Here is a 13,183-nt window from a genome sequence, read left to right on the forward strand (position 1 = left end):
ATGGTTGGATATTGAAGTATCAATTGTTTGGTTTCCATGGTTGTGAGCATTCAATGCATTTATATGTGGATTAGAATGCAAGTAGGTTTAGGTCTTGTGGGGACTTATGGGACACTACCCTCTTTACTTATTGAAAACATATGATTTTTTCAAAATACATGTCTTGTATAGGTTCAATCTTATTTTATTATCTATAAAATCTTCTTTCCAAATGATTCATCATGTGCAAAATTAAGATTGATTGTTCATTTTCAAAATACATTATAATTAATAGATTTAACTAACATGATTTGTAAAATCTTTAAACAAAGATGATATAAAATTTTAGTTTTTTTATACTAATTTTGTAATGAACCTACACATTATTACATATATTAAATCTTATATAAATATTATATTTTTTTTATAATTCTATTTTGTTGAATAGTATTTATTGTAAAATTAAAAGTATAATATATTTTAACAACACAATTGATATGTAAGAAAAAAATATTTTAATATTCACTAGCAAAACACATAAATTATATATATTAAACATAGTAATTTTGGAAAAAACTATGTAATTTGACCAATAAGAATACTCACTAAATTTATATTTTCGATGTTTTTCTGGTTCAAAGTTATCAAGAACCTATATATATATATAACATAGTAATTTTGGAAAAAAAATTATATAATTTGACGAATAAGAATACCCACCAAATTTATATCTTAGATGTTTTTTTTCTTAAAATTATCAAGACAACTAATATTTATAGAGCTATAATTCAGCTATAATTCAATTAATACATAGAAAGAATATATATCACTCATTGGATTTGATATTTAGCTAAATCCAATTATTAAAATATATTACTCTATCCATTAATAAAACTATAACTCCACCAATATTAATAACAGTTTATGAATGTTTTACACATAAAATCAATTTAACAGTAAAACCGTACGGGACTGGGCTCCAGCAAATAGTCTGTCAGGTGACCGACCAAACGAAAGATTAGAAACTCCTGAATTATGAAATCCACCTAAACTCCACGTTAACCACAAGATTAACTCGTAGCACGACAACGGACGTCCTCTTTTCACATTACTTCTGCATAATTTAGTTGACGCTTCTGGTTGATATGGTAGGCATTGGCCCACGTGTATCCACTCCTTATAAAAGTTTTATGTTTGGTCTGGGAAGAACCGCGACGCTCCTCTCGTTTCATCCGAGTTATCAAATCCTACCATGAGCGATTCAGCATTTCAGATTACAGGGCAGCGCCCTGCTTCGCTTCTTGAGAGAAGACGAGGAAAGTCCTCAGCTGAACACCTGTGCCTCCACATGCCTCGACCAAACTCTCTGCCAAAGTTAGAGACTGTTTCGAGTCGCAAGCAGTGATCAAATTTGAAGGGCAGGTCTTAATTTCATTTAGAAGGGCACATATTCAGGTCGCACTTCTATAATGAAAAGCATAAAAAAAAAGAGCAATTCAATTGACAACAGTAAATTATTTTCAAATTTCTTTTTATTTTTTCACAGGAAAATGGTGGAACAACAACCCCACAGGAAAATGGTGGAACAACAACCCCATGGATGTTGTATATAAGGCAGGTCTGATATGAGCCACAACTAATATATCGAATGCATTTACCATTAATGGATAAAAAGGAGACCTATATTCCTACTCCAGTTTAGATAAGGATTAATTTTGTAGGAAATTTTTGTGACCAAAACGTTCAAGCCAATATACAAGTAGCTCAATCAAATTTAAGTTTATTGCATGAATGAAAAAATTTAGTAAAATTCTAAACAGGTTTAGGATTCAACAAACGAATGTACAAATGTGTATATGTTTTTGGTATCTCCTTTTTTAATATGAAAACATACCAGGAATTGGGAATCCGCAAACAAATCAAATCCAGTATGTTAGGAAGCTTGTTGAATGCGCTCCTCTCCAAGCATAAATCGTGCTTAAACCTTGCTTGAAAGTCGTTTGCTGAATGATGAATCTATGCTCCTCTCCAACTTAAATCGTCATCAAACCTTGCTTTAGGCAACCTTCAAGCACAACCTAATGAAATTACAGACCTAATACATGGCCCATATTGACATCTAGTCGCTCTCAATTGAAACTACCAAATGTAATGGTATCAAGGGGTAGTTGTGACATAATAATTAATAAGAACTTCTATCATATGCACAATTAAAAAAAACAACTCGAAAAGAAACTGTTGTTTTTGAAATGGGAACAACTGCCAAATGTAATGGTATCAAAAGGTAATTGTGACATAATAATTAACTAGCATTTGCATCAGATGTTGCAAAGGAAACGCCGTAAGGCATAAATTGAAGAACACAAATACAACACAAGATTACTTTGATAAATAATAAAAATATATTGACCACTCAAATCAATGCCCCATTAACTGGAACCACTTAGTAGACATATCTATCAACATTAGGATTATACACAATGATCAAGAAATTTCCCATATACAAACAACACCTTCCACAACAACCTTTTGTTACGTCCACATTTTAAAAAATGCCTTGGAACATGATTGGAATCTCCCATATTGTCTTTTTCATTATGCAGATAAATCTTCCCTATTGCTATTTTCATCATGAATATTGTTGGTTCATTGTTGTAAAGTGTTAGTGTGTTAAAATATACAAACAGCACGTTCCACAACAACCTTTTGTCACATCCACATTTTAAAAAATGCCTTGGAACGTGATTGGAATCTCCCATATTGCCTTTTTCATTACGCAGAAAATCCTTCGATCAAGTCTTGTGTAATGTGCAAGACTAATCTTTGTGGAGAAGTCACCGTTGTACACTATGATCCTTTAGAGCCTTTCAGGATTTTAGACTCTCTTTCAAAATGTTGGTATTTATATCGGGGCCTACCTTCTAAAGAGTGGTTGTTACCGACGGAGTCACAGATGAGGCTTTATTTAATGAGCAAAGAATATTTTCCCTCGTACTCCAACTTTAGAGTACAAGACACTAAAAAATTTATGCAGCTGAAAGTGATCCATCTTCAAGATATTTTTCCTGTCAGTTATGAACAAAATGTTTAAAACCTCAGTTCTGCGAAGAACTCTGTTAAGCTGGAATGTAAGAGTTTGCCTTGTATTTGACAAGAGCTTGAGAAAAACTTCGCAGAGGAAATCATTCAATAGGAGGGTTTCCTTTTCCCTTTTTCAGTTATATCTGTGATCATGAGTTTCCATTAACCCACAAGTTTCTTCGGATCAAGGTCTGATCCGTGAGTATTGAAAACTGTTTTCAGCACAAATTCACCTTAACATAAGTAGGTTTCAGTCTTTTAACATACATCTCATAAGTCCTGACTAATGAGACAACCGACTAGGCTAAACTGCTGAAACCTATGTGATTCCATTCTAACTAACTTGAATGCATGCTGAGACGAATTGATTCAAGGTAAAATATTTGCAAAAACAATAGTTCCCAGAAGAAAAGGTTTCAAACATGTTGAAGAAAATAAATATGAAGAGATCGAAAAAACATAACTAATTCATATTGAAACGCCTGTCTGCTTAAAGTATTGCTTGCAAAGAAAAACCGAAGATGATTCATCCTTTTAACTAAAAAGGAAAAATTCCTCCATTTGCTCATACAATGCAAATGTACCTATACTGTTTGTTGAGAAATTGCTGCCATCCATGCTCTAAATGCCTTTAAAGAAGATAATCTTGGGGAGCAAATAAACAATAGCAGGGATATATGCCTTCAAGATTAAAATTGATGAACAGGAAGATTGCACCGAGAGTCTTATTCTTTCTGGTGAAACACATTAGAGTGAATCTATTCCATTCACTCAAGTCGACTGGAGGAGGCCATGCCCTTGGTTCGATTCTCACAACAGAGGAATCCACTTTAGGGCATGGTGTAAAATGCCTCTTGCTCACATCCATAAGGAGCTTGGTACTGGCCAGAAGATCCACATTGACAGCCAGGCAATTGAAAAGGGAGTCACCAGGCTTTGCCACGAGGCGGTGGCCAAATTCCTTCTGAAGCATGAGGGTGGTACTTCGAAACTTGGGCATGGTGGACAAAAGCTTGAAGATGAGCGGAGATGATATCTGGTAAGGTATATTGGCTACACATATGTCAAAAGTTGGCAAGTCTGTTCGTAGTATGTCCCCTCGCACCAACTGTCCATAACAGAAAAGAAAAAGGAGATAGTCATATTAGAGAAGAGCAACTTTGATTTATCGTAATCCCAAAAATTAATAAGGTATCACCAAAGACATCAATCACAAGGAACAAAAAAGGAATTGCAAGAGACAATTACGAAGACATCACAAGGGAACCTGCAAAGCACATAGCTTAGGCTAACCTTGCAGTAAACAGAATCTCTTTCCAGTGCATTTTCCTTGTAAATCTGGCAGAAATTTTGCCAGAATCTTGGAATTACAGGTTTGAATTGCATAAATTTAATACTGAGGTGCCCAGTTGGACATAAGGGGGTAGGGAATCCATCTGCAACATCAAATTTGCAAAAAGAAGTGTTTTATTGCCAAAATTGGCATTTTTCATTGCCAGACAGAAAGTGCAGTACGTTACAAGATTATGGCTTCCCAAAGCACACAGGGACTTCTAAGCATCATTAGATTGGAGAAAGGTAGTAACTGAAGAAAAGAAGGCTGTTATCACATAAGCATGAGGACTTCACCCCATAGCCAGTTTTCATCGCATAGGCATGAGAAATTCACCCTAAACCCAGTTTTCAGATTGGCAAAGATTTGAAAAAGTTTTAATGTATGTGGTATTTCACAAATAAACCTTCTTCAGTATTGTTGTCAATGTAGGATTTTTTTTTGGTTGATGTTTCCAGTTTACAAATGCAGCAAGCGCACCCTTCTCCATTATGGGATTATCACGATGAACTGAAGTCAGGTCATGCAGAAAGCATGCCCATTTCCATTATGTGAATATCACAACGAACTATAGCAGGCTGACAACAGATATTCGAAAACATATGTCTCAGTGATTGTGGCAGAAGACCTACACCTTGCCCCATCCACATGGAGCCGGAGCCTGAGCCGCTGCTTACACAGGTGCATAGAAGCAACAACTCATGAAGGGAAAACATGTCTCTGAGGATTTGAAACTTGGGGTGGGCATGAAGAGTCACAATCCATGTGGAATTGACATATTGTTAATGAGGTAAATAAGGTGAATGAATGTAAAAACAAGATGCAAAGGAAATTGGAACTCACCTCCAATCTCTGAGCCATTTCGGTCCCCTTTATGCGTTTGTGAACTACTTCGATCATCTAGGGATCGATCTCGACTGCGATGACTCTGTGGGCGGCCTGCAGCAACTCTAGGGTTAGATTTCCAGTACCCGGGCTGATTTCCAGGACGGTATCGCTTTCTCTCATGTCCGCTTTCTCAACGATGGATTTGAGAACACCGGGATTTGTGAGAATGTGGGATTTGTGAGAATGTGCTGCCTGCTCAGTACAACCTTGGGATCAATCAACTCCACCCACAGACAGTACAAGAAAAGCCCGCCAATAGGGTTAGTGGGACGCATGTAGCACTAGAGAGCCCGGTTCAGCTGCCCTGATGAAACTATTCGATCTGCCAAATGAAACTCCCAAACCATTTGGGCAACCCTTTTGAATCAACGATCAACGGCTGAAATTGTTGCAATCGTCTAACATATAATCGTGTGGCTTACACGATGACAGGTAAGCAGAGAGGGGAGTTGATTTCAGAGGGAATACGGCGTAATAAGAACTTGCATCATATGCACAATTAGAAAAAACAACTCAAAAGGAAACTGTTGTTTTTCAAATGGGAGTTTTTAAAATGGGACTTAAGTTTTAACATGAAAAGAAATTTACAAATTCAACATTCCTAAAATTCTAATTTTTTCATTCTTAAAATTCTAATTTCAGGAAAAGTGAAATTTAAAAAAAAATTGAGAATTTGACAGCACTTCTTAAAAAATTTTAAGATATTATTCCAATTTTTTTTTTAAATGACAAAAATCAATTTTTAAATTTTTTTTGACTGGTAAAATTTTCTTCTTACTTCTCTGACTTGCCAGAGACCCTTTGAAGGGCGCTGACGTGTTCAATTTTGATCCCTGGTCGCAAGCGGCTGACGCGGAAGGAGAGAAAAGGAGGCCCCAAAAGTAGAGTCGATTTAGAATTGCAAGAGCTAAAAGGTCTTATGGAGCTTGGCTTCGAGTTCAGAAAGGACCAATTCACCCCGCGACTACTGAGTCTTCTTCCTGGATTGAAGCGATTATCCGACCATGAAAATTGCACCAAGAATTTAGGGTTTCAAGAATCGCCTTTGGAAAACTGGGAACTGCCAAACCCAAATACAGCAGATATGGATATGAAAGAACATCTCAAGCTGTGGGCTCGTTCTGTAGCTTCAACACTGAAGCGCTCTTGCTAGCAGAAAGTCAACACTTCTGTCTAAAACACAACCATTGTATTTCACTTGATCTTCTGCGACTGGTAGAGAAAGGGAACGGTTCGGCGAATTTCACAAGGCTTGTGACTCTCCCGGTGTGAAGAAAACTCAGATCCCGGTGGTACTTCCAACCAGGGATATTCGCAGCCATGATTTAATTATATTGGATGGTTGAAATGATGTGATTATATCGGGGACATTAACTTGATATTCTAGGAAATTTTGGTGTCCATCACACTCTTGTTTGGTGATGCACAGTATCTGATAATAGGACATCTTTCCCGCCTTGTAATGGGACATTTTTTTCGCTAATAACAGTCAACTTGTAACTGTTTCTTCTTAGCCTGCAGGTTTCTCCGAGTACTGTGTCGGTGTGTCTGCAGTGTCAAAAGAAAATCCAACTTCTGAGTTTTTTTAAATCGTCCATATACGTTATAAATTTGTTATATATTTTCGTTATTAAACCTTATAAATACGTTATATATGTTTTCAAGTTGCTTTATGATACTATACTATACTGTAAATGTATTTTACTGTTCTTATCTAATAAATTAAAATCCATCGCCCTATTATTATTAGTATTTATGGATACATATAAATAATCATTCCCACTTCATAAACCACTCAAACCTGTACTTTGGGGAAAAACTCAAACCTGTGTATCATTAACAACTGAAACCTGTATTGGTCATTATGTGAATGGTTTGTTTTTTTTTCCTTTCACCCAAAGAACCTAGTAGACTGCTCGACAGGTAACTATCAGTAAGTCTATGTCCTCTTTCTTTTACGACGCTTGACTTCTTTTAGGACGCTTGACAGGTAATTATCGGTAAGTTTACGTTCTCTTTCCATTAGGCCGGGGGGCGGGTTATAGCAGAGATTTGAATCTTTCAATTTTTTAGATTAACTAATTGAATCGCTACCAAAATTTTATGTAAATTGTTTTAATTAACAATTTTTTTTGTTTTTTTATATGCATTTTAAGACAAATAATCAATTCAATATCTATAATTTAGATGTAAATAAAATTTAACTACCAATCATATACGTACATTACTTATAAAAGACCAATAATTATATCCAATCATACCTTTTAGCAGTTAAGAAATAATTAGTTTCTCCGTATCATAACTAAATTTTTTAGGAATGCGTTTTAATTAAAAGAAATTATGTTTCTATTTTATATAATTATATTAGTCATAGGGTAAATTATTAAATAATTGACTTTTTAGTATCATAATTTTATATATATATATGATTTTTTAGATAATATTTTAACATTTCTAATATGGTTGGATTTTTCCAGTGATTTAAATAATAATGATGATGATATTAAATTATATTATTCAAAAATTAATATTAAGCAAAAAAAATTATAATTATTTTATTCAATCATTTATTTTTAAATAATATTATTATTTAAATGATTAAAATATATTTTACATGATCTAACCAATTACTTTAATTTTATTTTTAAAAAATAGTTTTTTTTAGAATTATTTTAAAAAGATTAATCTACATCTTTCAAATTTTGAATAAATTATATTTTAAATTTAGGATTTTTTTTGTTTACGTGTACTTATTTTCAAATGAATTTTTGAAAACCTTTTATTAAATATTTCATTTCTAAAAATTAGATTTTTCAATTTTTATAATTAAATATTTAAATTTAAAATTAAAATTATTTTTTATTAACATTATATTTAAAAATATTCATAAAAATTAAGTTAATTTAAATGATATTTTTTTACCAAAATTATAAAGAAAATTGTTTTAAAATATTTATAGTATTATTATGGGTTTCTATTAGATAATTTTAATAAATTGCTTACAACCCTTATTTATTGTTACTTGAAGATTCTAGGAAAAACAATTCTCTTTTTCAACAACCATGTGAATTGTTTAATTTTTATAGTTTATCTTAATTATGATCCCCATGTTGACTAATATCATGGGTATTATTTTACCTATTTAGTTAAACTGACAGGATTTCAATTGGAAATTCTAATCTTTGCTATCCATTGGTATAAATAACTTCAAAAGTATAAAAAGTACTTAAATTTCTAATTTTCTTGTAGAATTTTCTCATATATATTTCTTTTAAAATGAGTGTGTCTTCTTATGTCAAGAATTTATAGTCTAAAACATTTTAGAAAAACCCCAGTAAATACCTACAATATTCATTCCTAATTCCCATTTTGAATACAATGTAAGAATCTTTCCATCACAATTATGAGTGTTCTACTCATTTGAGATCCAAGTTGCATATATGTTAAACATGTTTCTAATGGCTTACTCCCCTTGAATATACATCTCTATTGATAATTTTACTTAAGTTTATTGACATTATGCCCACTTTCTGATTTTGCATGGGAACCTTCTCATTCTAGTTTACTTTCCATTCTCTTCATAGGAAACTGTCTCTCTCATATTATCAAATTTCTTCTAATAGCCACTTTTAATCATCATTTTCTAAGTGTTTTTACAGTATTTTTTTGAATATATGGATAGATCTTTCATTCACTAATTCCACCATTTTCTAATGGCTTCCATCTTCCCTTTAATTTTGTTTTTTCAAGGAAAGGGGTCTTGCTTCTCACTTTAAAATTGCATCAATTCCATGGCTTGATGCATCACACTCCACAAAAAATAATTTTCTAAAGTGTGGCCAGAACAAGAGTTCAAAGAAAATTATTCCTTTTTAAGAATGATTTAGGAGGTGATGTTATTTCACCATAATTCTTAACAAACTTGTGGTAAATGTCCCATCAATCCTAAAAATCCTATAAGTTTGTTTTGGTTGTTTCTTTGGTGCAATAAAATTATTCCTTGCTTAACAATGATTTTAGAGGTGATGTTATTTCACCTCTAAAGGATGGACAATTGCATTATAAATTTTATTTTTATAAAATACCACTTTGATACCTTCATGGAGTGAAATATGACACAAGTATTCCAATCAAACCCTAAAGGAACATATAAAGGATTTGCATATAGTTATATCTTCCAATATTTTTAAAAGACTCTATCAACATGTTGTAGATGCTCTTCTCGAGATTTTATACAGCTTAGTATGTCATTAGAAGACACTAACACAAATTTTCTAAGGGAGGTTTTGGAAATGGAATTCATCAAGGTTTAAAATTTTCAAGGTGAATCAGTGTGTCCAAATGAAATAACAAAAAACTCATAATGACCTTAATACATTTTGAAGGTCGTTTTGGGAATGTCTTCTTGCCTCATTCTAATTTAATGATATTAATAGAAATTCAATTGAGTATAAAGAAACAATCCATGTAATTCATATAATAATTAATCATTGATTGTTTCAATAGGAAACTTCTGTTTTATGGTCATGTTGTTCAATTCTCTATAATCTAGAAATGTATGCCATGAGCCATCCTTTTTTACAACCATCCACGCTAATGAAGAGAAAGCATTTTGGCTTGGTTAAATGATGCATGTCTCTAACATTTATTCAATGAACATGATAAATTTCACCTTTTTGTGCATATGGATTCCTGCAAGGCCTAATGTTAGGTGGTACACTTCTAGTTTGCAAATGAATAGCATTGTCATGATCTCGAGTAGGTAGAAGAAGCTTAGACATATTTCCAAATAGTTCGGAATTATTCTTTATAGTTTTTGGAGATCCATTAGATAAGAAAATATATATGGTTCAACATTTAGTAAGCGCATTTATGAAATTACACAATCGTGTCCTTTTTTGACTAGTTTTTATTATAGCTTATCACTATAGAGGGTTTCCATTCAATACCTTCACTTTCAAATTTGTTTCTTTCCAACGAAATAGATGGTATAATGAAAAAATGCACCACTATTTATAGTGATTGTAACAATTAGACCTTGAATAAAAAATTCATACCACCCATTTGGATTTTAGTCATGGGACTAGCTAATAAATACTCCCCCATATAAATCATAATATTATGGCACTTCCATAAATAAGTTATGCTGCCTCCATTTGCAATCATTACTTGAAAAGATGATGTTAGAAAAATAAAGCATTTGAAAAGTTTTGTAATTCATAATTGATGAAGATATGGGTACTTCCTAAATCAATCAACATCATTACCATTTTGTTGTTGATAATCCTCCTAACTGGAGAGCATGTGGAGTAACGATTCTAGATAATGAAATACAATATATTGTTCTAGAGAAGTCTCTTCTATCTCTATTTCTTATGACGGTTCTAGTTCTTATTCTTCATCCTCTTCAATATTTATGTAGAATAATTTATTCTCACTACATTCAATCCCCTTAATGTATTCCTTGACACAGTCAAAACATAAGCACTTTGTTCTTTTTTTGTCCATTTGCTAAGGTGTTAACCTTGCCCTTTAAGTGAGGATAGGAAAAGGAGTATTATGTTCTCTATAGTTATCAATGACCACTCTTCTAGTATGAATTTGTTTACTTTCAACTTAAGTTTCCATAATTAAAGCTTTCTCTGGGGATTTAGGTTCAAAAGTGATGCACTCCAGGTTGATTTCCTTACTTTAAAGTTCCCATATAAAGGTATAACAAATTATCCTTTGGAAAGTTCTTCACTACAAGTCTCAACTTTCCGAATTGTTTAATGTGCTCTATAATTTGATCTATTTTTTCAAGACTTACCAATTAGATAAAGAATGTATTTCTCTTCATTTTTATACCATGTTATCAATTCCTTTATAAAAATTAACAAATAAACAATAGAATTACTTTTACCTTTACAAATCCATTGATACAATAAAAATTGATCATGTTCTAAATACAATGATGAAATTGTTACCTTTTGTAAATTTAACACTTGTTGTAGATCAATGCATTGTTGCATCTAGAATATACATTTTATATGATCCATACCATCAAACAATCTCATATCACTATTTGCAATGAAGTAGCTTCCTACTGCCAACTTAAACCATTGATGATACATAGCTTGGAGTGTTGATTCATCATAATTTTATAATTTAGCATTTGTGCTCTATATTGTGACAAAATATCCCTGAATGTGATTGATTCCCAACTCAAATTTTCTCATTATTTTCATGATTTACTTAGATCTCCATATTTCTTTTAAGATGTCTTTTTTTAGAGAATATTTCCATGTAATTCACTATAACTTGTTTTTATTCCTTGACGAAATTAGGTATTTCATCCTTCATGGAATTTATTTATTCCCTATTTCATCAATATCCTTATACATATTCTAAATTTCATCCATATTACTTCCCATTTCCTTTTTAAGTACTTCCCAAAAACAAGTCATATCATCAACTTCGTTCTTTAATTCGGAGAATTTGTATTTTGATACTTCACATTATTTGGATCTCATGTTTGAGTTTTTATGAGTTAAGGTAATTTTTGTATAACTCTTTTGAAATAATTATAGTACTTCTCTTTATCACAATGTTTAGTCACCCAAAAATGGATCTTCCAATGAAAATCTATGTCAATTCTAGGTGTGGTACCTTTAAAACCTTTACATGGAGATTGTTTTGATGGTTAGACTTTATTTTGATATATCTCTAAAATTTAAACAGTTATGCTTCATTTCTACCCTCTAATAATCTAATATGATTTCTTGAACTCTTAAAAATTTAATTGTATGAAACTTAGCTATAAATGATGTTATTGAAAAAATTCCAAGACGACATGATTAAGATTTCAAGATTACTCAAATACCCTAAATTCCACAAGATATATCTCACAATATATAACCCTAAATTACACAAGATATATCTCAAAAAATATGACAAGCTAAGATATGAAAACATGTTGAGATGTAACCTCCTATGTCTCTACAATATTAGTAATGTTTCATCATCTAAATACTCATAAAACAAAAATTGTATCTAGAAATTATGAGACGAATCTTTTAAAATTGCTTTCATGGTTAATTAGAAACCTATATTAAACTTACCTTACATATATTGTGTCTACGAAATCATAATGAACCAACATCTAAAATTTAATAACCTAAAATATGATATTTTTCCTTAGTTTCCACAAAATTTTACTATCGAATTTCCATAAATAGGTCATAGAAAAAGTAAAATGATAATTCATTTTATCCTTATTTGAGAATTAGTCATAAAGGATATATAACCAAAAGTATAATAAACAAAAACTTGAAATATTTATCATGCATAGTTTGTTACTCCTCCTTGGTCTACTCAAAATTTCATTGTTAAAAGCTTCCTAAAAAAATATTATAGAAAGACCCATGATGTCTTAATTGAAGGAAGAAAACACTAAGACCATAGGCTTATAGACCAAACATAACAATTTAAATTTCTTGAAAATTATAAAAATTTAATGAACATGGTTCACAATAAAGAAAAAGTAATATAAGATAATTATATATATGAAACAAAATATACAATTAAAATAAAAATATATAATTAAAAATTCTAACCAATTTATTAATATAACAATATAAATATAAGAACTCAATATCTAAAAATTATTATCTAAAATTTAATAATTTTTTTTATGCTTTTCTTATTAAAATTGAAATATTTTTTCTTTATTATTTCTAAAGTATTCCTTTATCATAAGTTAAATTAATGCATACTCACCTTTTATCTTATATTTATATATGAGAATATTTCCTTATTTAATATGTGTACTCATATCAATATCTTGCTTTGACTACATTGATAATATTAATAAGAATTTTATACAAATACTATAAAAAAAACTTAAGAATAAATAGGTCATTG

General features: G+C 31.4%; 1 protein-coding gene across 1 annotated transcript; it reads left to right on the forward strand.

Moving 5' to 3' along the window:
• The first annotated feature begins 1,231 nt into the window (after positions 1-1,231).
• Positions 1,232-6,644, forward strand: LOC149193081 (uncharacterized). The gene is made up of 3 exons (XM_089406533.1): positions 1,232-1,380; positions 5,354-5,360; positions 6,126-6,644. The coding sequence occupies exons 1-3, from the start codon at positions 1,232-1,234 to the stop codon at positions 6,432-6,434; spliced, it is 465 nt and encodes a 154-aa protein (XP_089262659.1). The 3' UTR covers positions 6,435-6,644.
• The last annotated feature ends 6,539 nt before the right edge of the window (positions 6,645-13,183 follow it).

The sequence above is a fragment of the Pinus tabuliformis genome, chromosome 2_2, assembly GCF_031772625.1.
Source record: "Pinus tabuliformis cultivar Carrire ecotype Pingquan chromosome 2_2, CPIR1, whole genome shotgun sequence".
NCBI classification, from domain to species: Eukaryota; Viridiplantae; Streptophyta; class Pinopsida; order Pinales; family Pinaceae; genus Pinus; species Pinus tabuliformis.